This window comes from Oryzias latipes, chromosome 12 (assembly GCF_002234675.1).
Source record: "Oryzias latipes chromosome 12, ASM223467v1".
NCBI classification, from domain to species: domain Eukaryota; kingdom Metazoa; phylum Chordata; class Actinopteri; order Beloniformes; family Adrianichthyidae; genus Oryzias; species Oryzias latipes.
This window is the reverse complement of record NC_019870.2, coordinates 3,767,744-3,793,974: the sequence shown is the minus strand read 5'-3', so window position 1 is coordinate 3,793,974 and position 26,231 is coordinate 3,767,744. Positions and strand designations below refer to the sequence as shown.

General features: G+C 40.4%; 1 protein-coding gene across 1 annotated transcript; it reads left to right on the top strand.

The window, feature by feature from the left end:
* The first annotated feature begins 972 nt into the window (after positions 1–972).
* On the top strand, positions 973–25,913 carry dmgdh (dimethylglycine dehydrogenase). Its single transcript, XM_023960816.1, has 16 exons — positions 973–1,253; positions 1,368–1,536; positions 2,758–2,856; positions 2,933–3,097; positions 3,751–3,955; positions 10,236–10,484; positions 10,568–10,766; positions 10,872–11,041; positions 11,131–11,284; positions 12,764–12,929; positions 13,011–13,141; positions 21,130–21,344; positions 23,570–23,727; positions 24,975–25,034; positions 25,110–25,244; positions 25,319–25,913. Exons 1-16 carry the CDS (start codon positions 988–990, stop codon positions 25,529–25,531), a joined length of 2,754 nt encoding a protein of 917 aa, XP_023816584.1. The 5' UTR covers positions 973–987; the 3' UTR covers positions 25,532–25,913.
* The last annotated feature ends 318 nt before the right edge of the window (positions 25,914–26,231 follow it).

The following is a 26,231-nucleotide window of genomic DNA, read 5'->3' as shown; positions in this document are numbered from 1 at the left end:
ATCTTTCAGTGTTTCATTTTATTTATTATGCAATCATTAGTCGATGATGTAAAATCACCAAACATGAGTCCATAGAAAACTTTTAATGGGTCACAAAATTCTTTCATCTTTTGTTGTTTTCACTGAGATAGTTTTGGGGGACATTGCTCGCCCCCTGCTGGTTGATAGATGTATTGCAGATTGAAAAGACTCATTAATTCGGGTTCTCTGTAGTTAGATTTTTCTTTGAGTAAAAGATGTGATACGATAAATCTCCTTAAGCCAGATATTCAACTTGGAAAATCAAAACGAAAACAAAAAGTCCTAAAACCAAAACCCATATTTTAGGTTTATTAAAAATTTTTGATGTAAGGAGTCAGATAGAGGCTCACGACAGTCTTTTAAGACCAATTCATTAGGTTTTCCGTTTCTATTTGGGGATCCAGAAAATCTGACTTTAAATAATTAATTGACCCAAAATAAAACCCAAGATTAGGCTAAAAGGGCTTTCTACTTGTAACCAAACTTAGAAAGTATTTCTATAACGTTTAAAAGTTCTGATTTTTTTTATCTTAAAGCAAACACATAAACTTATTTTTGTTGCTAACATTGCGAAAAACATCAACAGAGTCTAAAAAACAAATAAATCTCTGAGCATGTGAATAAAAAATCTAGCAAATGTCAACTTTGGAGAAACAGGCACAACAAAATAAAAGACATCAGGGAGATCTTAAGTTTGAGCGTAATAGTGTAAGCTTAAACAAATCTATAAAAAAGCAGTGTTTTTTGTTTTTTTTACTATATTTCTGATAAAAAATGTTATAAAAATCAAATATATATTAATCAATGTTTATTCATTAGTAAGTGATATTAAATAATCAATATTACCAAATAGACTTATTATTGATGCATTAATAAATAGTTATATTACATGTGATGACATATATTTTTCAATATTTAAAATGAAAATTTTAAAAACTTTAGGGGGGTTGTAGATATGTCACCCACATGGGGATCCTCGGGACCCAAAGGGTTAAGTCTGCCGGGAAAGTTTCGTCTGTGGGCGTGTCCGAGCGCCGGTCACTGCAAATAGTGCGCATGCGGCTGCAGACGGCGGTTCGGGGGCGCAGACGGAGGCGCTGCTTACGGAGCTCCGCCTCAGTCATGTCGCGGCTGCTGAAGCTCGTCGGGTTCCTGGCTGCGGGTCGAGGAGCCGCGCGGCGGATCCCCGTCAGGTCGGTCTGCTGCAGCTCCAGGAGGCGCGCGCAGGACAGGTGAGCCTCTCCAAAAAGTCTGTTTCCCCCCCAAACGTCGCATCAAAGCAGATTAACAAACATTTTGGTGATCCAGATGTTCATGGAGCTATATACCCCCCCCCCCCCTTCCAGGGAGGCCTCCTCCTCTTTAGGAAAAAGATGGAAGGACACTGCAGACACTGTCATCATCGGTGGGGGGTGCGTGGGGGTCAGCCTGGCTTACCACCTGGCCAAAAGCGGCCTGAAGGATGTGGTGCTGCTGGAGAAGTCCGAGCTGACGGCTGGATCCACCTGGCACGCCGTAGGTGCAGCTGTTCTCCTCAGGTTTGCTGCTGGTCTGCGGGATCTGCAGCCTCACCGCATGACTTGTGCTTAACACACACACTGTCCAAGAAATGCACGAAATATGCACCTCTAAATAGAAATAGAACCCCAAACTGCTAAAAAAAACAAAGAAAAGGAAAAAAAAAAAAGCTAAAACAGCTGTAAAACCAGAGGAAAAGGTGTTTTTTTTTCAACCAAAGTGTCAAAAAAATTATATCATTAATTGCTCAATTACTTATATTTTAAATCCTAACTGCCTGTAAGATGCAGTGAAATAGATTTTAAATTTTATCTTGAATTTTAACCCTAAAAATCTATACATCTATGAAATATACAATCAAGTTTTCCATAAAAACGTACATATTTACAATATTTGTTTGACTAAAGTATTTTCTGTCAAACTATGAGCAGTTTTCTGTCCCAACACGATCAAAATAAGGATTATGTTTACCTTTAAGGAATAATAAACCGTTTTTAGCCTTTTTTATGCTACACATAACAGTTGCTGGTGTTTACCAGACTCACATTTTTAACTGTAAAGAAGAAGAAGAGTCACAAAACGAAAGATGGCTGCCTATTGGAGGGTAAAACAGGACAGGTGTACTATCTATTACCACTCATGAATGCACTTATGCTAAACCCGACGATATTTATAATATTTTTTATTTTATTTTGAATAAATTAACTAAATAGATACATATTTTTGTTGTTATATAAAATATTGGGCACCTTTCATCATTTTATTTATTTTTTTATGCTGTATTTTTAATTTTTAATTTACCTGCTGGCTCGATACTTTTTAAAAAAGTATTTTTTTGTTGTTGCTTTCTCTTGATTACAGTTCATTTTATGATCATTTATTTATTTCCCTTTTTATTTGTAAGTACTGGTATAACCATTTTTTTTCTGCATATCCTCCAGAATGCCCCTTGTTCAGCGTTTCATGAGTTCCTCATATTTTTTATTGGAAATCTTGTTGGAAAATGTTATTTTTCAAGAGTTTTTGTAATCTTCTGGTGTATGATGGGATTTGAGGGTCCTGGAGAGCACTTTGATCGTGAAAGCATGTGTGAAATGTGCTGAAGAGCGTATAACTATTTTACGTTAAAGTCCAACACCTTTACTATTCTGCTCAAGTCAACCAAAAGAATGTTAGTGCGAATGAAGGCCTTCCCACAATGCTTTTATGCGACTTCAGGCCGGTCTGACGACGTACTACCATCCGGGCATCAACTTGAAGAAAGTCCACTATGACAGCATCAAACTGTACGAGACCCTGGAGGAGGAAACTGGACAGGTGAGGGGCCCATCGAACCTTTCCGTCTCTGTTTGAGAAGTTTTTGCGTAAAAAGTTTTGTTGGTATGGTTCACAGGCCATAGGTTTCCACCAGCCCGGCAGCGTCCGCATCGCCTCGACTGCAGCTCGTGTGGATGAGATGAAGTACCAGATGACTCGCGCACACTGGCATGTGACACCTCAGTACTTCATAACTCCAGAGAAAGTCCAGGAACTTTTCCCTCTGCTGAACATGGACAAGGTTTGTTTGATGTAGCATGATCTCGGTTTGCAGGAATAACAATTAAAGCCTTCCCCTCCCAGTTTGCTTGTTGCCATTTTGGCTTCTCGGCAAATAAACCAGACTAGCATCTCACCTTTATGTCTGCGTTTCGGTCTGGTTTTGACTCACTGCTGCTGTTCTTTTAGGACGTACAGGTATGTTCTATCCTGGTAGACATAAACATGCTTTTCTGATCCTCATATAAAGATAAGACACACTTGTTGTCGTCCCTGTCGTTACCCCGAGATGGTTACTTCTTCCGGATTAAATGGCGTCAACTGCTAGAGTAGAGTAGACCAAGTGGTAAAAATTCATCTTAGGTCTTGCTGCTGAAAAGTTTCTAAGATCTACCTGGATTAAAAAATGATTCCATTTTCCCTTTTGTCCTTGAGGGACGACTTGTTTCAGAGGGAAATTCTTCTGCACGAAAAGTCCATAAAGTTTAGTTTGGAGTTCAGGGAGTTGGAAGGACATTAAGAAATCAATACGATTGCTACTGGCATCAACAAATGTCAATTGGTTGCTATTTTCATATTATCCTATTGACTTATGACTTGAAACTGGTCCTAATCTTTAATTTTGATTGCTGTTGGGTTGGTGAAATTCTCTTCAGCAGTTTGTTCTTTCGTCAGGTGTTGGCCGGGCTGTACACCCCTGGAGACGGTCACATTGACCCTTATTCTCTCACCATGGCTTTGGCAGCAGGAGCTCGCATGTATGGCGCCCAGATTTACAATCCCGCTCCGGTGCGCGCCCTCACTCCGAGATCTGACGGCAAATGGGATGTACAGACTCCTCATGGGACCATTCAGGCAAACCGCATCGTCAATACAGCAGGTTTGTGTTTGGGCTGTCCTGTGCCGCATCTAAAGTCTGAAGAAGGAGTTACAGGAATTCGGAGGTGGACTTTGATGGTCCTGTTGTGAAAGCTCATCCGAACTCTGGCATGGAGCGAACCAGCTGACGTTTGGGAATGAGAGTCTAAGTTCACTTGCTGATAATCTTTGCTGTGATTTGATTCAGTCTGAATGCTGACGATATTTTTAGACCAATCAACAGTCAAGAACTAACGATGTAGTGGCTAGCACCCACTGCGAGATGGTTCTGGTTCAAATCTCGGCGGGGACCTTTTGGTGTAGTGATTGCATGTTCCTCTCATTCATGTGTGGGTTTTCTCCAGGCACTTCAGGTCCCTCCTATAGTCCAAAAACGTACTTTATAGGTTGATTGATGGTTCCAAGTTGCCCCTTTGTGGTGTCTTTGTGATTGTGTGGCACTGTCACAGACTAGCCATGGTGTACCCCGCCTTAATCTAACAGGATAGGCTTCAGCAACCCTGTGATCCTGAAAGGGATTTAGAAAATGGATGGATGGAAACTGGAAAAGAACAGGGGGAAAAACAATACAAATCTGGAGAAGAGTGAAAAGCAAAGTTGCTCTGTTAGTAGATCTAAATTAGTACAGAGGTGCAGACGCCGGTTAATAACTGATAACCAGAAGTTTAGTGGGACTAACCAGTTTCCTTCTTCCTGATTTTTCCTGGCCCCTATAGAGCACTTGTTGGAACTGTGTGATTTTCTCAGGGGGGGGTGGTTTGCTTGAATTAGTGGTTCTCTCCTGAGAGCAAAATCAAAACAAAAGAGATCCTAAATGTCATTAGCGTTCCCCATAGGGGCGTAACGATTGATCAATTGATGAATCAATTTATATTTCTGCGATCCAACCAGAAAAATCTGTCTGAGGCAAGTTGTTTATCAAATCGATCTATACCATAACAAAATCATTTCGAAATGAAATAAATGGATTGTATCAGTATTGGAAAATACCGTTAGGATTGAGGTGTGGTAGGTTTGTTTTACTATAACGTAAAAACGACCAAATGCCTCAGAGCGGACAACACACACGTGTTGACAGCAAAAACTGATACATCCATCTTTCCAGTTCAATGTGTGGAAACACTTTGAATTTAGCAAAGACATGTGACCGTACAGTGTGCTAGAATGTTCTAATAATTTGTGTTATTTGGATGTGGAAAAACAACAGTGGGCTAAACTTTAGGAAACTAAAATGTGAATGGATTTACCATTAATTCTTGTGTACTTGTTTGTTTGTAAACATATTTAATTTACACTTGATTATCTCGCAAGAAATACGAGGAACCTGCACTGTTTAGTATTTATCTCTGAGTCACACTGGTTGAAGCTTTGAATCGTATTGTTGCTTAAATGAGTCGTCATATCCCTAGAATGTACCATTTGAAGGACACTTAATGCAACACTAATTTCTAATGTTTTTTGCAAGTTCTTTTCAGTCTCAACAAGCATTTTAGTACAGTTTTATTAAAACCTGTTAAAAAAAGCATTCTTAAAAAAGGCATGATGTGCAAGTTTTTCTAAACCTAGCTAAATTCCTTTGTACCTACATGATTATCTGCAAACCCGTCACTGCAGAGGACCTTTGTCCCTGCAGCCCCCATGTCTGCACAGTTCACAGACTGAGTGTTTGGCTCAAGCTGGGCCATACCAGTTCTGGGGGGGTTTGCTGCTCCCTTCGCCCCCCCTGCTGCCACTGCTTCTGGCAACAGTTCAAGAATCTCTCCGTCTCATCCAACCCCCCCCCCCCCCCCCCCCCCCCCCCCGGTTGCCGTTTTTGTTAATAGAACTTAGGTCAAAGATGTTTTTCTTTGGTCTTTTTATGGCAAAATAGAAAAACTAATAACATATAAACTCTAAGTCCATTTTGACTTTAAGCAGAACTTTTGAAACCTGAATACAAGTTTACCAAAAACCCAGAAGAGATGAAACGTTCCTGCAGCCTTTCTCCCTTTATCATGAGTTTCCTCTCATTTTATCGGCTTCAGTCGCTGCTGGTTGTTTTACCCTCTCTGCTTTTAGCCTCCAATCCCAGCAGGCCAGCAGTTCAGGAACACCAACCAATCTTCGAGCAGCAGCAGAGAGACGCCTCCTGACAGACGCTGCTGCCTGCTTTTTTGTTTAGTTGGCAGAACTCTGGAGTTGTGTTGAGGAAATGCATAGTTTGGGGTGTTTGCTCACATTTTTGTCTCCATCAGCTGCTCTGTTGTCATTGCAGATGAAAATGGAAGTTCCAGCTGTTGAAATGAAGGCTTTGCATAGAAGCTTTTTATAGTACTCCAAACTTATTAAAAAACAATTTTTTTCAGTGAATTTTCAAGAGCTAAAGCTTCAGAAAGTCACACAATTTAAGTCCTGAAGAGAAGAAATCACCTTTATAGGAGCCATGTTGAATCTTTACACTTTTTCCTGTAGGTGACGCTATCTTAACTTCCTCTTAATAGTATAAATGCCCTTACGGCTGTCTGTGGGCACAAGTAGGAAAACACAACTCGTAAGGGAGAAGTAGGTGAGACGTAGATGTGGACTTTTCTCCAAATCCTGCGCACTGTGCAAGGAGCCCGTTAGCAGTGTTCATGTAACACATGTGCGGTTATTTCAGACTCCTTGTGTTGTAGCTTTACTGTTAGAAATGAGAGAACTAAACAATCAGAGTGTGGTTTGTGTGGACACCCTACAGGCACTTGTGCGTGCAGCATTTGCTTGCAGTCGGTTAGGAGCCACTCCTCACATCTTGGACACCATACAACCGCATCACCCGTGGTGCGTGTAACTTACATTTTCCCTACGAATACTTCACAATACATTTACCACACGCATGACAAGGGTACGTTCCATTTTCATGACGTCCCTTGAGGTGGCCGCATGAGCCTCTGAGGAACTGTAAGACACACCTGCTCTCTCTTTAAGATGCAGCCGCTTCTTTCTATGACCCTCTATGGAGCTGGACAACTCAAAACTTGCCCAACCCCCTCGTACAGCTGCATGTGACTAAGGTGTATTTCTGCCAGAAGGAGAAAAAGGTTTTTGATTGCTGTTGCAGTAAGAAATAGTGGATTTTGTATCACTGATGTGATAAATAATAAACAATGATCATTTGCTGCTTGAATTGGAGTAGAAAAACAACAGCTGTTGTCCAGTTAGTGTACTGCAAGTATTAAACTTCACTCCTGTCGCCTCTTCTATTTTTAAATAAATTCTGCTGCTTCCCGATCTTTTATATTCATTTTTGCAAATCTTGTCTTTGACGTTTCCACTCTCCAGCTGTATCTGAACGTCACACGTTTTTACCCAGAGCCACCTTCTTCTTATTCAATTTTTCCATTAGGGTTAAAACCCGTTTATCCAGTTTGTAATCATATTTAGTGTCAGTCTGAGCAAAGCTCTGCAAGAGGCGATATTTGATTTATTAGAAGAACAGTACGTCCTCACAGACCTGACACAACTTGTAACTCATTGGAACCACAGTTGGAAACACTTGTTTTGTCGTGGAATCACACTGAAATGACAAATGATGCTGTGAATTTTGGCCTAAATTTATAGCTATGTTTGATCTTACATGCCAGATTGACTTTTACTTTTTTTGTCTCCAATCAGCAAGAGTTCACTTTGAAAGCCTTTCAAACATTTCTTGACATCTCTCCAAGTTTCATTCTAACAATGTTTATTGTGCTTTTATTCTGTTGTACTTTAGACATCTGGGGTTTTAAAACTCACTTTTTCTAAACTGTGGTATTTTTATTTTATTTTATTCTGGAGTCAATTGAAATATAAACAAAAAATGTTTTGTTTATAAGCGTTGATCCCATTTTTCTTCAGCAACATTTTTATTCCAAATTTCTATTCGTTAAATGAAAATGGCGTTTTTCATACGTTCTTGAAGTATTTTTTCCCATAATGTAGGACATCTATAAAAGAATTTAAGATTAAAACTGTATTTCTTTAGCCAAAGCGTCCGCTCCATTCTGATGCTTCCACTTGCAGACAGATAGAACCATGGACGACTTTATTTTTCTCGTTTGAGCTGGAATCTGGCTCTAAACTGTACTGCTGGATAGCTCTGATGTTGCTCGCCGTTTTTTCGCCACACTAATGTCAGCGTGGGCCTGTGAGGTGCAGTAAGCTAGCGGGACACAGTTTAAACAAAGGGTTGATGGGAAATTAGCTCATTGGTTCTTTAGAAATTAACTTCTAATGAACTCTGCCGCTCTGCAGAAGCTATGTTCTTAAAAAAAGATGTTGTTTTTTAATGTTGGCTAACAACTGTATAATAATCATACAGTTCATTAATTATATAATGAGCGGGTTCTGTCTTTGTTTTGTCCTCGTGGATTCACATGAATTAATTAAATTGAGCTTCCTTGCAGTTTTAAACAAGCCTTTCATTTCAGAAGGCTTGATTGTTTAGTGACGTCCTAAAAAGGATCTGATTATGGTTAAGACGAAAAAATGAAGTAAACTGATCCAATTTCATAAATGTTATTAAATATTGTCGGGAACGGAGCAGCTGCTTCTGAGCTGGTTTGGTCGTCTGCGATTAAATGTGCCAGAAAAAGAGGTTTTGGAGGAAACAGATGCAGTCAAACACCACAAAGAAAAGCTGTTAAATGTTCTGTTTAAGAAACAGAACCTGGACTGTAGAAAATGGAACTAGAACCGTCAAAGCCACAGATCCTCTCCAGCTCAAAACCCACAATATTTTTTTTTTTTTTTTGCGGCTTTAATTTTGAAACCACGCTGTGCTGAATCTGAAATGTGGTTGCAGTTTATCTTGAGCTTCTTCTGGTTTGTGTCCTTAATGTTGGATTTCTTGCTTCTCAATGTTTGCGGTGCTTCTTGAACCTTCGTTCTTGCATTGTTGTGTCTGTGGTTTCATGCTGGGATTGCATTCTGGTCAAGTTGGAGCTCATTTCCTAATGTTTTCATGTTGTTGTTCACCTTTCGGCATGTCCACAGTGAATCAGCTCTCACCGCTTCGCACATGTGGTCTGGCAGAGAAATTTACGCTGGATGCCCTACCTGACACAACCCTGCATTTTATCTAGGCTTGGGACCGGGACAGGGGGACCCATACCTGGACCCCCTTGTGGCTACATAGTTAGGCAGAAGCGCTAAGGGTGTTGCCCAATGACCCACACTGGATGTGTTGTCAAACAACATTATTTATTGTGATGATTTAGGGGATTGTATAAACTCCTTTGTTGGTCAGTTACACAACCCATTGAGGACACACGGGAACCAATAATGCAATTTTCTGTGTACGTGGAGTAATAAAATGTCCCAAACCCTTTTTATTTAGAGAAATTGAGTTATTAAATTAGAGCAGGATAAGAGGAGAGTATTAAAACCACTCTGTCTTCAATCTAGACCCTCACGGGATCAGGAGACCTTTTTCACTTTTCTAATGTGAGCTTCTGCGAGGATGGTGAACCTGTTATTAAAATAAAAACAAACTGTTGCATTTGGAATCTTTTTCATTTCAAAGTCCCATTTAAAAGTAGGCCCACCCACCCATCCATCCATCCATCTGAACCCATTGAACCCCTTTCAAGGTCACAGGCTTGCTGAAGTCTATCCCAGCTGTAGGGCAAAGGCAGGGTACACCCTGAACAGGTCTGTACAGTCCAGCCCATTCAGGTGAGCGTTTCCACTCAAAGCTGGACCATCTCTGCACATGGGTGGTATAGACCAATTGCGTAGCTTTGTGTTGTAGTAGAACGACTACAGCAAAAGCAAAGCCATCAACAATGGATAGCAAGGGTTGTTTGAATTTCCAGTGTCGTTCTGAGCTTGCTGTTTGTTGCCAACATCTTTTTCTGAAACACGACTGAAAGACAACAATTGAATGTTTAGAAATGTTGGCTGGTTGGGTATTTACCATAAAATATAAAGCTGCTATCAACATCCGATCAGAAGATTGCAAGTTCGATTCCCAGCTTGCCTGCCCATGTGTCAAAGTGTCCCTGGGCAAGACACTGAACCCCCCCCTTGCCTCTAGTGGAAGGTTGGTGCCAGTGTTCGGCGTAGCCACCATCAGTGTGTGAATGTGTGTGGGTGTGTGGGATTGTGACTGTAAAGCACTTTGGGGCCTTCGAAGTAGCAGTATACAAGTATACGCCACTTACCAAAACACTAGAAATTCCCCAAATTCTCTCAAAATATGTAAAAAACTTATGTCATTTGTTAGCTTCCACATGTGTACAGTTTCTCCTGTTTGGTTGTAAACTACTTACTAATTTTTCCAGGCTTTTGGGCTCGGGAAGTTGGACAAATGATTGGGTTTGATCATCCCACCATCCCTGTGCATCACCAGTATGTTGTGACAGCAACTGTACCAGAGGTGAAGGCTCTGAAAAAGGAGCTTGCTGTCATCAGAGACCTGGAAGGCTCCTACTATCTGCGCCAGGAGAGAGACGGTTTGCTTTTCGGCCCATATGAGAAGATGGAGAAGATGGTGCTACAGGACTCCTGGGTCAGAGATGGGGTGCCTCCAGGTCTGTGTGGCACCAAAAAAGGAATTTGTTGTGTATTTGTTTTTTCAGCTTGATGGTTTTTTGCATTGTTTTTGTGTGTGTAGGCTTTGGAAAAGAGCTGTTTGAGTCAGACTTGGACCGAATAATGGAACACATCGAAATGGCCATGGAAATGGTACCAGTGCTGAAGAAAGCCAACATCATTAATGTTGTTTCTGGGCCGATAACGTACACCCCCGACCTGCTGCCCATGGTTGGACCACACCAGGGGGTCCCCAACTACTGGACTGCTATTGGCTTTGGGTGTGTTGACCAGATATTTTCAAAATGAAAGAGTTATGTGTGGCAAAATGTGTAGATCAAAAATGTCTTAAGTTGATTAGATTAAATTGGATTTCATGCCTTCAGGTATGGAGTCATTCATGCTGGTGGCATCGGTAAATTTCTAAGTGACTGGATCAGGAATGGAGAGCCTCCCTACGACCTGATTGAGTGTGACCCCAACCGCTATGGCAAGTGGACGGATGTTCCCTTCATGTGTGCCAAAGCAAGAGAATCTTACGGCTTCAACAACGTGGGTAAGAACTACACGCAACCCCACTTCCTCCACCACATACTGGACAACATTCTCTAAAACCACTTACCCTGCTGGTGTTGTCCTCTCAAGTTGGTTATCCCAAGGAGGAACGTTTTGCTGGACGCCCAACTTCCAGAAGAAGTGGTGTCTATGACCTCCTGAAGGACAAAGGGTCCATGGGCTTCCATGCCGGCTGGGAGCAACCTCATTGGTTCTACAAACCTGGAGATGACATTGGATACAAGTATGAAGATGTTTTTCAAACCTTAATGTAATTGCATGGAGTACCTCAAATATTCCTCTTCAGCTCTCTTTTAAATGTCATCTTTACAGGTCTTTCTATAGCTTCAGTTTTGGAAGGTGTTGCCAAACAAGAATAATTTTTATCAAAGATTGGTAGACCTTGTTTGGAAGAGGGTGCCTTTTACAGATTTTGTGTGTTTACTAACTTAAAGCTTTTCTCAAATGGGTCAAAGAAATGTGTCTCAAACTCTTCTCAGATTAGTTCAGCGTCAGTATTACATGATGGTGTGTAAAATCTTCATGAATTCTGTATCAATTTTAATTTGTATAATCTGATTTTCAACAAAGAATTAAGGCACCACTTTCTTCTATTTCTACGTCAACAACAGCAGCCTTTAAGCTACATTCCCACTGGTCACGGCGACTCGCGTTCAAGCATCCACTTTCAATAAAAAGTATATCTAAATGCCCGTAAACCCCTCGTTTCAGGCTTCTGCGTTCAAAACCCTTAAACCTTCGTGTCACTACATAAGTGTCTAAGTCCGTTCTCCATCTCTATGAACAAACCAGTCCTTCACTGAACACAATCTAAAAGTCAACAAGGTGAACTGCTTGAACTTCAAACAGCTGAAGTTTGACCAATCAGGGTCTTTGATCATGCAGGAGAAATTCATTCACGAAGCAGACGAAGAAAAAGAAGATGAAAACAAAGGGTTAATCAGAACCAGAATCAGAATCCTTATATTGTCATTGTACATGGTGCATCAGCCTTGGAGTGGTGATTAAAATAGAATAAAATAAAAAATGAAAATACTGTAACTCACAAGTCTAAACAAAAATGTACAACATGTATAGAAACAATTAAATATTAAATGCGTATTAAAAATAGAATGGACTGAGTTGAGTTTTTCATGAGCGCAGCATGGTAGACATTTTGTGTTATTGCACAGAAGTCAGTTATTGCACATGTGTGGCAGTCAGTAATTTAGCATTTGTAAAAAGTCAGAGTGGGGTGTAGTTGGTGGAAGTGTGTGTATTCCGTAGGTTAAGGTTGATCGTGATCAAAGATTTATTTAGACTTGGCAAACTGGATGCCATTAGGATTCATTGCTTTACGAGGAGTGATTGACAATAGTCTGCAGCCAAACAGGACATAAAAAACAATGTAACAAAAAGCAAAAACAGGCATGTTAAATTGCACTAACAAGAATCCAAGAAACAGTGAGACTGCAAATAGTGAACCGTGTTAGAGAGGAGCCACTGCACTACTAACGACTGACTAAAAAGCATAACTGAAGGGGAAGAGCAGCTGCAACGCTTCCACATGGATGTATACAGTTACTGATTTGAGTTTGGATCTGTGACAAACCCTAATGGTAGCTCCACTGGCTCGCTTTTTTGCTGCAGATCAACATGGAAGTCATTATAGTTGGTGTATTAAAAGTGGACACGGATGAAGTTGCTGGTTTTGTGTTCTCAGACCCAGTTTCTGCCGCACCAACTGGTTTGGACCGGTTGGCAGAGAGTGCAAACTGGTGATGGAGAAGGTGGGAGTGATCGATCTCACGCCTTTTGGTAAGTTCATCGTAAAGGGGAAGGACTCGCTCAAGCTGTTAGATCGCCTGTTTGCCAACACCATGCCGAAGGTACTGCCTTTGTTTGAAAGGTAATTGAGTTTATGTGACGGCTGCTGACCACACACCCCGCTGTGGGGGTTGTTTCCTCAGGTCGGCCATACAAACATCAGCCACATGCTGACTCCTTCTGGGAAGGTCTACGCCGAGGTCACCATCACTCAGCTGACTCCCGGGGAGTTCCTGCTCATCACAGGATCGGGCTCGGAGCTTCATGACCTCAGGTGAGACGCTTGCAGTCGGGGAAGCCTTTTCAAGTGTCTTGTCTTTCTAAAGCTGCTGATTCCGGTTCTGAGTTTGCTGGAGCCTACACCAGCTTCTGATGGGTGAAGGTAGGGTTCACTCTTGACAGTTCTCCAAAACCATTGCTGGACAGAACTGCTGCAGTGGCACACAAAGTGGCCCGTCAAAGTAAAAGTTCAGAAAGAATCAGATACAAAATGTGATCGAATTTAAGGCTGTGTCACACAGCTGCTGTGTACATTTTCTGCATTTATGAAATTACGGTCTTTCATGGTACATGCATGATATATGTAATTCATAAGTGTTTCTTGCTTTCATCGTTTGTCGAAGTGCCTAACAGATGTATATGGAGTTAATTCAGTCTCAATAATCAGAAATGCACACAACCGGTTTTACAAATGCACACGCTCCGATTCACAAATGTCATTTTATGCAAACGTGAAAAATAAATTCGGAAATACACACCCTGTGTTTCACAAACACACAGATTGTGTTTCACACATGCACACTAAATGTTTTACAAATGCACAATAAGTGTTTCTCACAAATGTCCACACTGTTTTTCACAAAAACATTTTAGAAATTCACAATAAATGTATCAGAAATGCACAGTAGGTGCTTCACAAACGTGATTTTTAGGTACACATGTGATGTGAACTCACAGATCATTCGAATTGCAGAATGTGCATTCAAAATCCCGTTCTCGTTTGTGAATCTCCCCGTGTGTGTGAGAGATTTTTCTACGGTGAATATTGAGACTCATCTGACGGAGCGGGTCGACTAATCTCACCAATGGCTAGTGAATCTGTCAATCAAACTTATCGGCAAAGCAGGCGGGTTCGCTTTTAGCCAATCGAATGGTCCCTTACACTCCTCACTTTCAAAGTGACGAGGGGGGGAGCTGTTCAGCACAGCAGTTGGGAGGACGCGGGCGGCAAACATGGCGGAGAGGTCTTCTGAACGGGATCAGTCTCAGCCCGTAAGTAATGCATTTATATGATCATTCCCTCGTCGTACGTCCTGTAATGTTATTGAATACTAAGTTGAAGCGTTCTCCTTTGCCAAGTGACATGTGTGAATGCTTTATGAACACTGCAGCCGAGTCGTTTGCAGAGTACCCCCACCGCAAATTAGCTCAGCTTTGTTTTGCTTAGCCTGTGCAAGTTGTGTCTGCCTGTGAGTGTGAGTGAAGTTCAAGCCGGTGTCGGTTCAAGCTAGCGTCTATAGCCAATGATCTGTAGGTTCTTAACATGATTCAGATGGAACTAAGGGAAAAGCATGCCGGATTTACAGCAGCAAAGAAAGTTTAATAAAAAGTATTGATTTGGAGACGGCGATTTGTTTAAACACTGATGCTATGCTATGCTAACTAGCTAGTTGTTCCATGTGCTGCCTTTATGTAAACGCGATCCGGGTTAAAGTTAGACACAGCATTTTCACAACCCAGACTTTAAGACGGGGTCGACTGTGCAAAGAAGTTAATTCATGTGACAATCATGAAAACGGCATTTTTTAAATATAACAGACATGAATCCACTGTTGAATGAAAGAAGCCTCATTAAGTTTCTAACGTTAGAACCCGTATTCATTGTGATGACCAGCCCTGTGAGATTGTGTCAGAGTGACAGCCACTAAAATCCCCGTATCTCTTTACTTCCAATGACGTAATGACAAGAATCCCAAACATTATGTTTTTAGGCTGTTTTGTAGTCAATAAGTAGTCACAGAAAGGGCGGATGGGAGAAATCAGCTGTCAACAGTGATTAGAGTAGAAGTTACTGTAAGTATTACTCACAGGCTTCCTGTGATCAGTGTCTAGTCTCTGATTTTTTTTTAAAGCTGTTCTTTACTACAAGCTCAAGTAATCATAGCAAGAGTGTTTTAAAAAAATTCCCCTTTCATATATTTGAAAATTATGTAATTTAAGATCAGACAGCTAAATGATCTAATCCATGTTTGTTGTGTTTTTATTTATTCTCTAGGAATTACTGAAGCATGACAGCGTGACAATCTTTTGTTCCTCATACCATCAGGCAATACAACTCTCTGGCAGGGCATCTTACAAGTAATTTCTTTTAATTTTACCCACTGATTTTCCAATTATTTACCTTTTTTTATCAATCTTTTTATTTTGTGATATTTCTATTTGTAATGCATGTGTGTTTATGTGTTTTTTTAAGATGGCCATTTAAAAAAAATTTCCTCAGGGATTATTAAATACCCTTCTATTCTATTCTATTTCATATTTTATCATCCTATTGTATTACTGTTTTACCTGTCAATTGGGAATTTAGCATTTTTGCCGCCGTAAACATCTGTCAGTTGAAAGTATTTGTACTTGTATTCCATGTATCCTGTACCTGAGAAGATAGCAGACAACAACTGTGCAGACACCCACTTGGCCTTCTTCAGTGACGCTGTGAACGTTTATGGCTTTCCTCTGAGGTATTCATGTTATTCATAAAGAAATCTTTTATTCACATATCAGGCAGTATAAGTACTTGGTTATTTGTACAAAAATAAAATTACTTTTTTTAGACTCCTCTCCATAAACAAAGGCAACTCTAAAACTTTCCCCTCATGAATAACATTTACCCCCCCCCTTAACAGTCTCTCTCACCTCATTTTTTTCCCCAGTGATACATGTAACCCACTCCTGCAATTTTTTTAACCTAGAAATTCTACTTATTGGCATCATACATAAGAACATTACATTTTAAACTGATGTGTACCGTATTGCCGATGCATTTGTAATTATGTGTTTGAGACATGATTTTCATGTTATTGTCAGGGTGAGAGGAGATCAGAGGAGAAAATGTGGGCATAGCTGAGTTGATGCTCACAGTACGTACAACTGACACAAACGGCTTCATTGTGGGAAAAGTGTACACACAATCAACGGTGAGTTGAACCTAGTTTTAAAAAGCTTTAATATATACACAGGGCTCCAGACTGCGTCCATTTGGTCGCATGTTGCGACCAAAATTTGAGTGTGCGACTGAATTTTACACCCAGTCGCACATGTGCTACCAGTAAATTTGCCTCCTCCACCCTCCGTATTTTTTATACATTAAACATGAAAGGAGCACGTCAATGATCGATGAAATGAGAGATGAAATCATCAATGAGACGCGAGCGCACACGCACGCAGGCAGACACACACACTCGCGCGAATACTCATGAGACTGGAGCACACGCGAGCACACACTCGCGTTTCATTGAGTGATGCCTGAGGCGGCCAATGCGTGTGAGAAGAATAGGGAAAGTCACTGCAAGTGGCTAAAATATGTGGAGGGGCGTGGCCTAGAGATAATCGAGCGCGCGTAAACATCCGTGGGAAGGAAACGGAGACAAATATCATCACAACCTGATATGTGCGTATGAGCTATGAGCAAGCGAACTATTGATTCATTCTTCCGACCTGCAGCTAGTGTACCAGTGCTAGAGTGTACAGCAGGGGTCTCAAACTCGCATGAAATCGAAGCTGCAGCGAGACTGAAAGAGACCAGGAATTAGGAGTTGTCCTTAACATTCAATTTAGTTTTAATTTGCCTCTCCCCCTAAGTATGATCTGTGATATTACATCTTTTATAATTATTTTAATGTTTTGTAATGGATGTAGCCTTTTTTTAATCAGTTGATATTTTAAATTATTTTAATTGATCAGTGAACTACAAAAAACCCATCAGGACGCATGTCCCATAATGCATTGTTTTTTAGTCTGTAGGGCAGCTTTTAGTCAATTCAATACTAAATTTCCAGCTGCGTTCGCTCAGGTTGGGGTCTTGCTCTCACCCCTTTCTCGTGATATTTTTGTTTTGATTGACAGGTGATGTTGGAGCAAAAACAAAAATATACGTCACACACCAGGTGATCTGTGCAGTGTTGCGTCCATCTGGGTGATCTCAAACACGCTTATTGTGCATCTTGGCTGAACCTATTTGGTGTCACCAACATGAATTTCCATCCTCTAATATTTACATACATTTAAGTATTGTTTGAAACTGTGAAATTACGAAAGGTTACTACGGTAATCACTTGTTACTAAAAACTTTTTTTTATTTTATTATTATTTTAAGTATGGTATTTTTTTTACTATTTTTACTTAGTTGTACTGTCGTGACAGCGATGGTGCTGTCAGTTTACCTTCATGTTGCATCTTCAAAAGTGCAGAATAAAATATGACACTGAATTAGAAACAGCACATTGTAATTTCTGCATCTATTGTTAAAGTATTTATTTGTAATACAGTGGAAATTAGTAGATTTGGTTAGAATGTTGATTTACGGTATGCGCCCCTAAATTTTCTGGTTGTGCCCCTAAAACTTTCAGTTGGGGGCCACTGTGCTCCTAGTGAAAAAAGTTAAGTCTGGAGCCCTGATACATAAAAGTGAATGATGTATTAAAAATAAATCTGACAATATAATATTTCTTTTTGCTTTTTTCCAAATACAGGATTGAGCCCCTCTGGTGTGATGTCTTCGTGAGTGTTACTGGTTTATATTACAACATCCTGCACTCTCCTGAGGACCAAGACTTGCTCAATATCAGTCACATCACGTATTCTGCTGCCATTACATTTTTCTACCACACATTCAGGCCAGTTTGGATGTCTTTAGTGACGTGTGGGACAGCCATCCAATCAGGACGGAGCAAAGCATGACACCAAATCAGCTGTGGCAGTTGGGCTTGACCCAGAACCCTGTTTCTGATCCCCGGGTAAATGCTTTATTTAATCTCACTGTACTGGACAACTGATTTGTGTGCAGTTTGACTAAAGTGGAAAGTATCAAGAAGAGTATCATGAAATCATAATGACTACAGTGAATTTTCATCGAAAATGAATGAAAAGGATTATTGTTGTGTGGTGCAAACAATTTCCCTAAATTGTTTGTTTGTAGGAATAATAGCACATCTGCAAGTTCAAAATGCATCACAATTTCAATTTCAATTTTATTTGTATAGCCCAAAATCACAACAACAGTCGTCTCGATGGGCTTCGAAGTAAAACATGAAATCAAAAGGATCACGAATACAAAGAGTTCAATAGAAAAATACTAAAATGAACTAACAAACTGACTAAGCTATACTGGCATCCCTGCCCTTAGACCCCCCTTCGCATGGCTCATAATGCATGGCATTATGAGCCATCAGATGTACTAATGTCACTACTTTGTTAAGGTTCACTTATTTGCAAATTATAAACAGTTATGGAGATATGAGGTCTGCCTGCAAGCAACAATATAAGTTATTATTAGTCGGTCACTGTTCCTACATAATCTAAAACACAAAAAAAACAGTGCTGTTCATAAACAGTATCTTTTTTTTTTGTCAGGGTATGCTGGTTCCAGAGATTGAACGGGAGGAGAGTGGATCCATGACTGAACCTCATCCTGGGATCAATGTCCTGGTATGGGACAGTCCCCTTTTGGGTCCACAAATGTTGGAACTGCAAGACAACATCAATCCATTGTGGAATTCAGACCGTTTGGGAGTGGACCTACATCTTTACTGTCCAGTGTGTTTAGAACTTAATTTAGGCGACATAATTACATACAGAAGAAGAGAGACTGAGCGGGGCAAGACAGAGTTCAAATCAATACTGCTGTATTGTTCAAGGGACTTCATTGTATGTAAGGAAGTTATGAAAATTAGTTCCACTTTAAATAAAATTCAAATCAGTAGAGATCCCACATTTGCTTAAATTTTGATGTTTTAATCTGTCCATGTTTTCACTGAATTTTACTCTGCAATAAAGGGTGAATGTTTGCACTTTGTTGTTCTATGACCATCTTTTGTTGTGTAGTATTTAACCAGCTATAAAACCCAGAGAGATGAGGATCTTTTTTGCGAGGGTGACCTGGCCAAGAGGTGTATATGTATATGGTTACAATATAAAATCAATGACATTTGAGTTATTAAAAAAATAAAATTAAGGTCAAGCAAAGTGACTTCGGGCTGAGCAGGGGAGGTGTATTGGGTATCTGGGATTGACAGTGAGATGAACTTGAGGTAATGTAGTCCCACTGCATGGTACGGAGCAAAGTGATGCCAGTTTCTCCACAAAACCTGTGGAAGTTGAAGATTTTTCTCCTCCACCTTCATATGATCAAAACCGTGTCTGAGTGTTGAAATGACCGAGCATGAAAGCTAAGAGAATAACGTACAAACAATCCCGAGTGAAACATTCATTTCAAATCTCATGACCAGTACAGAGTTCGATGGATTCAATGTCAACTGCATTCAACCACTGTTGCCTTGCTCCCAGGTCCACTGAAAAGTTGCACAAGCCAGTCATTTTTGACAACCGAAGGCAATAAACCGACAAGCCATGCTAAGGCTAACACGCTAACGACCGACTGGTACAGAATCAAATATGGGCGGGGCTTTTGCCACCCGCAGAAAGCGTAAAGTGTAAGGGGCCATACGATTGGCTAAAAGCGAACCCGCCTGCTTTCCCGATGAGTTTGATTGACAGATTCACTAGCCAATGGTGACATTAGTTGACCCGCTCCGTCAGATGAGTCTCAATATTCACCGTAGAAAAATCTCTCACACACACGGGGAGATTCACAAACGAGAACGGGATTTTGAATGCACATTCTGCAATTCGAATGATCTGTGAGTTCACATCACATGTGTACCTAAAAATCATGTTTGTGAAGCACCTACTGTGTATTTCTGATACATTTATTGTGAATTTCTAAAATGTTTTTTGTGAAACACAGTGTGCACATTTGTGAGAAACACTTATTGTGCATTTGTAAAACATTTAGTGTGCATTTGTGAAACACAATCTGTGTGTTTGTGAAACACAGGGTGTGTATTTCCGAATTTATTTTTCACGTTTGCATAAAATGACATTTGTGAATCGGAGCGTGTGCATTTGTAAAACCGGTTGTGTGCATTTCTGATTATTGAGACTGAATTAACTCCATAGATGTACCACTGATGTACAACTGCACCCACATTTAAATTACGTAATTGACGCAGAAATCACTGATCATTTTCATTTAAACAGCGCAATAATCACGCACAGTTCATGCTTTACGTTGATATACGTGTTCTTTGCGTGGTTTATTCGTACTTCTGTGCTTTTAACATGGTTCATTCACGATACATTCGTGAAGATTTCACGTGAAGACCACAACTTCTCTCACTTTTTCTACACATATTTTTGTCTGACCAATTTTCATCCGTGCAAAATGTACGGAGTGGCTGCGTGACACGGCCTTAAACTGAGAGCAACTCACACACAAATTTCGAATGAACTCCTGCTGCTCTGCAGAAACTATGTCCTAGAAAAAGTCTGTTTTTATTATTTTGGATGAAAATGGCATAATCGGGAACACTTCACAAATAGATCAAGGGACAATCAGAGTGGGACTTTTAAGCATTTATTAAAATGTAGACATCCAAAAAAAGTTGCAGACTGTTGTCCTTTAGTTTTAAATGCGGACTCATCCAACCTGCCATAAAATCTTTTTAAAAAATGAAATGTTTTCACTTTTCGGACTCATTTAATAAAATACCAATTTATAAACAACATTACAGCTTTACGGATTGGTAAAAGTTAAGTTACTTTGTCATGTTTATAGTAACTGTCTACGTGCTATATTTTTTTTTGTGCCTTGGGGTGAAAGTGTTGACACTGGAGGGAAAGTCTACCAAGCAGGTCAGAGCTGAGAGGGTCGTGCTGCATAAATGAGGCGGAGCTCTACTGTGGAAACTTGAAACCGGACTGCAGCTGTTGACACAACACCCCTCCATTTGCTCCAATTGAAAGGCACCATTTTCTTCCCAGGGATTCTTTTATTAAAAAAAAGCCTGATAGAGACCAGATGCAGCTCTTCCATTCGGTGGCGACCTCTAGCTGTCACAAGCTGATGCTGTGCACGAAAAGCCTAAATCCAGAGGCGGTGATAAAAACAGAGTTTTGACCTTTCTGTTCTGTGGGTTGAAACTTTAGGTGGATTGAAGCAGAAGCAGAACGTGGATACGACGTGGAGATCAGTAACGTCACAGACCAGATCGGCGTGTTGGGCATCGCAGGACCAAACTCCAGGAGCGTTTTACAAAAGCTGACGGACGAGGATTTAAGCGACTCCGCGTTTAAATTCCTGCAATGCAAGACCGTCCAGCTGGCTGGTGTTCCTGTGCGAGCCATCAGGATCTCCTACACCGGTACTGCCATCATTTCGAGTTCCTCTAGAACAGGGGTCGGGAACCTAAGGCTCGCGAGCCATATATGGCTCTTTTGATGGTCACATGTGGCTCGCAGACAAATCTTTAATTCAAATTTTTTTTCTTCATTAGACCAGTCCTTCTCGTGCGCGATGCGATGGCAGAGGCGCGCAGTAGTAGCGGTGCTTAGAGAGACAAATCTGCGCCAGCACTAGTATAAGTTTAAAATTGTCTATTAATTCACAGAGTTTGTACCACCCGGAAACCTGTGAATTGCCGTGCCTAAAACTGCGCGCTCCCGTCTCTGAGAAAGAGCGCGCAGTTGCGGGGACGGGATGTGTGAGGGAGAAAGCAGAGGGTGGGGCTGAGGTGTTGTGGGGACAGGCAGCAGGTGAATCGCGCAGGGATTGTAAATAGGTAAAACCCACTGCCTGTCACTCACTGCAGCGTGTGAGTGTGTGTTTGGCTCCAGGTCCGCATGTGAGCAGTCTGTCTCACATCTACAAAACATTCATACCAACCTAAGATCACGTTTAAAGTCTCAACGCCTGCATGAAGCAGAAACTCACCACGTAAACCAGACTAGACCATCAGCAAAACTACCACGAGAAATACTCATCATTTATTAGAAACAGCATAACAATGTTATTAAAAAGAATCCACAGACTTATTGTACTTTAAAAAGGTTGAAATTACATCAAATGCACACATTCACTTGTATTTTAGTTTTAAACATATTGTCGCGGACTGAGTTGGGTGGCTGTTGGGCCGCGTTAAAAGTTCTGGAGTTCATTGACCGCATCAAGCAGAGAGCTGATTGGCTCTCAGTTCTGTCGCTCAGCCTGTTGTTAGGTAGTTTGGACCAATGGGGTTCAGCTATGGGCCGAATAAGGGAAAGGGGAGGGCTGCAGCGGGAGCAGGGGAATATAAAGTTGGGAGAAGCGCTCTCGTCTCGGCGGGAGAGAATCAGGAGTTGCTGAATTAATTGTTCGGCGTTTGTCGCGGTCTGCAGTAACCCGAATAAAGAACCTTAAAAGAGGTTAAGTCTCCGTGCCTCAGTGTGGGAAAGGGACACTACATTATTGTATGGCTCTTTCGAAATTACATTTCAAAATATGTGGCGTTTATGGCTCTCTTGGCCAAAAAGGTTCCCGACCCCTGCTCTAGAACGTTTTAGTTGGTTGTTGTTAAAAGGCAAAGCTGGATCTTTCAGTCAAGTATGACATAAGCAGACGTATGGATCCAGATGACAGATAATGTTCACACTAACATTACTGAACATCTTTTGTATTTTAGATAAATGTAGAAAAAAAGACCATTTCTATGGAAATTCAGAAGTCCCCAAAGCATCTGTTTTATCTTAAATATTTTAAAATGTTGATTAATAAGCACAATAAAAACGGCTCACTGAAAAAAGGTAGTGGATAGAAATTTTAATGGACTTTAAGTTTTAAGTTAGAAAATATACCAAAAATTTATAAAATTCAAAGAAAAATCCTTTTATTAACAATTTTCCATATTTAGTGAACAAGTTTAATGATATAAAACAACTTTTTAGTTAATTAAAAGTTTTTGGAAATTGAAAAATATTCAACTACATCAAAAATGATGGATTTATCAACATCAAAATGTTAATATAATATAAAATGAGACAAAAAAGTAGTTGTAAAGCTTTTAGAGAGGAATTTTTGGATATTATTTTCCATTTTATTTACCTTTACAAGCATGTATAGTAAATCCATTATGTAGTATAGTAAACTATAGTAAAAACTATAGTTTTAAGTGGTTTTCTTTTTTTAAAGTTAATTAAACAAATTTGTTTTTTGTTTCTTCATTTTGGGAAGTAGCAATTAACAGCAGCCAAAAAATTAAAAATTAAAACATAGAAATAAAAAATTTAAATTAAGAAAATACAAGATAAAAATAAAAACAAACAGCAAATTAAAAATGAGTAAATAAATGAATAAATAATCTAAGCCTTGGGTTCTCCAGAGTTAAAAAGTTTCTGTAAATAATTTAAAGCTTTAAGGAAACAAGAAAAAATAATATTCCATACTTATTATAAAAAGTTGGCAAAAACAAAATTTTGCGGTTTAGAATGTTATCACTGACAAATATCTAAGACGTATTTTCATTCATTCTAATTTTGAACGAGGTGGGCTTCCATACGTTCCCATCTGTAGTCCGTGTTGCTATGAAGTGCATGTCGTTGGTTTGGTCTTCAGGTGAGCTTGGCTGGGAGTTGTACATGGAGCAGGAGAACATGGTGGCAGTGTATCGGGCCATGATGGAGGCCGGAAAGGATCAGGGCATTGACAACTTTGGCACCTACGCCATGGCCTCACTCCGACTGGAGAAGGGCTTCAGAGGCTGGGGGGCCGAGGTACACATGCACGCAAATATTTACCATCTACATTCACAAGATATATGAAAGAGACACAAATGGATTTGTTTTTGTTTTTTGTGAACATTTCCGATTAGTGATATTCACCTGAATATATGAAAAACGAAAAAATGACTTAGTTTATATCGAAGTTTATATCCATCTAAATTACGTTGAGTGGCCACTTTGGTGGACACACCTGTCCAAAAGCTTGTTAATGCAAATTTCTAATCAGCCAATCACATGGCAGCAACTTCATGCATGTAGGCGTGTTACATGGTCAAAATGATCTGCTGCAGTTCAAACCGAGCATCAGAAAGGAGAAGAAAGGGGACTTACTTGAACAGTTGTTGGTGCCAGACGGGCTGGTCTGAGGATTTCAGAAACTGCTGATCTACTGGGATTTTCACCCACAACCATCTCTAGCGTTTATCTCTAGATCTATGAGCAGAAATGCCTTGTTGTCACCAGAGGTCAGAGGAGAATGACCAGACTGGTTCCAGCTGATAGAAAGAGCCACTGGTTCCAATGGAGGTCTGCAGAAGAGCATCTCTGAACACAGAGCACGTCCAGCCTTGAGGCAGATGGACTCCAGCAGCAGAAGACACACCGGGTACCACTGCTGTCTGCTGAGAACAGGAAACTGAGGCTACAATTCACACAGACTCACCAAAACTGGAAAATAGAAGATTGGAAAACCATTGTCAGGTCAGATGAGTCTCCATTTCTGCTGCCACATGCAGATGGTATAGGGTCAGAACAACATGAAAGCATGGGTTTTTTCATTGCAACTTTTGGCCCTTTAGCACCAATTGAGCATCGTTTCAACACCACAGCCTACCTGCATTTTGTTGCTGACCATGTCCTTCCCTTTATGACCACAGTGTACCATCATCTGATGGGTACTTCCAGCAGGATCATAAAGCTGGAATCATCTCAGATTGGTTTCTTGAACATGACAATGAGGTCACTGGACTCAAATGGACTCCACAGTCACCAAATCTCAACCCAATAGATCACCTTTTTGATGTGGTGGATTAGCATAATGGATTTGCAGCCGAAAAATCTGCAGCAACTGTGTGACGCAGTCTTGTCAATATGGACCAAACTCTCTGCTGAATGTTTGAATCTATGCCACCAAGGGTTAAGGCAGTTCTGAAGGCAAAAGGGCGTCCAACCTGGTACTAGCAAGGTATAAATTGGCTGGTGAGTGTAGACTTAAGAGTTTAAGTGTCTGATCTTTGCAGATGAACTGTGACACCAATCCTCTGGAGGCCGGTCTGGATTACTTCATCAAGCTGAACAAGGTAAGTGGGATTCCATCTACTAAACTCTTCCTCTGGACCCGAGCAGACAGCCTGAAGCCGTTTATGTTTGAGCAGCCCGCCGACTTCATCGGCAAAAAAGCGCTTAAAGAAATCAAAGCCAAGGGGCTAAAGAGGAAGCTGTCCTATCTGGCCGTCCAAACAGATGAGATAGACCCTGAAGGCAACGAGACTATCTGGCACAACGGCAAGGTCAGCAGGTCACGGCCGCTTGTTTGGCATACCTTGTTGGTCGCTCATCACGAACGGCTCGGTCTTTTCCTCAGGTGGTCGGTAACACAACGTCAGGAGCGTACAGCTACAGCAGCCAGCAGAGCCTGGCCTTCGGCTACCTGCCCGTGGAGCTGAACTCTGTGGGTCAGACGGTGGAGGTGGAGCTGCTGGGGAAAAAATACCCGGCTACGGTCATCCAGGAGCCGCTGGTCCTCACCGAGCCCACGAGGACTCGACTGCAGAAAAAAGCAAATACAAAAGCATAAAAAGTGAATCCTTCTGTGAGTCTGGACTGGAAACATGACCATGCTCTACACATCCTTTACAGTGAGCAGTTAGGGGGCCAGTTTTGTTTTTCTTTCTTTCTTTTGTGACCTCAGAAGAAGAAAGTCGTATGGTGGAAATGCCATTAAAGAGTTTTTATTGTGTTTCACAGGCAACTTGTGTTTTGCCTGTTCCAAAGTCTTACAATGTTAAAGGAAAAAGTACTTTTCATAATTTAATAAATGGATTTTAAATGTTTACAGGTCAATTTTGCTCCTGTCTCACTTGAAAAGTAATCTTAAAATCAAATAGTGCTGTTGTACAAGTTTGTTATACAAAGACGTTTGTTTTTCCATAATAAACGCTGTTTTGTGTTTATTTCAACTTTGTTTATTGGTTATTACATATTTTTTAATTCAAGTGTAAAGAATATTGTCAAATAAAAAAAATATTTTATAAGATTCTACAGAAAAACAAATTACAAAAAACATTTATTTTGTGTTTTTAATGATTTTGAAGATTAAAGGTATTTTTTACTTTTTTTTATATTAACTTGCTTTATAGTGCTCATAGCAGACACTATACAACAGTCAACCTGTGCAAAAGTCAAATTTACAAGGCAGAAATATATTTTCAAAAAAGTAAATATATTTGCATACAACAGAACTACTTAATAATTAAATTCATCTGTTGGAAATAAAC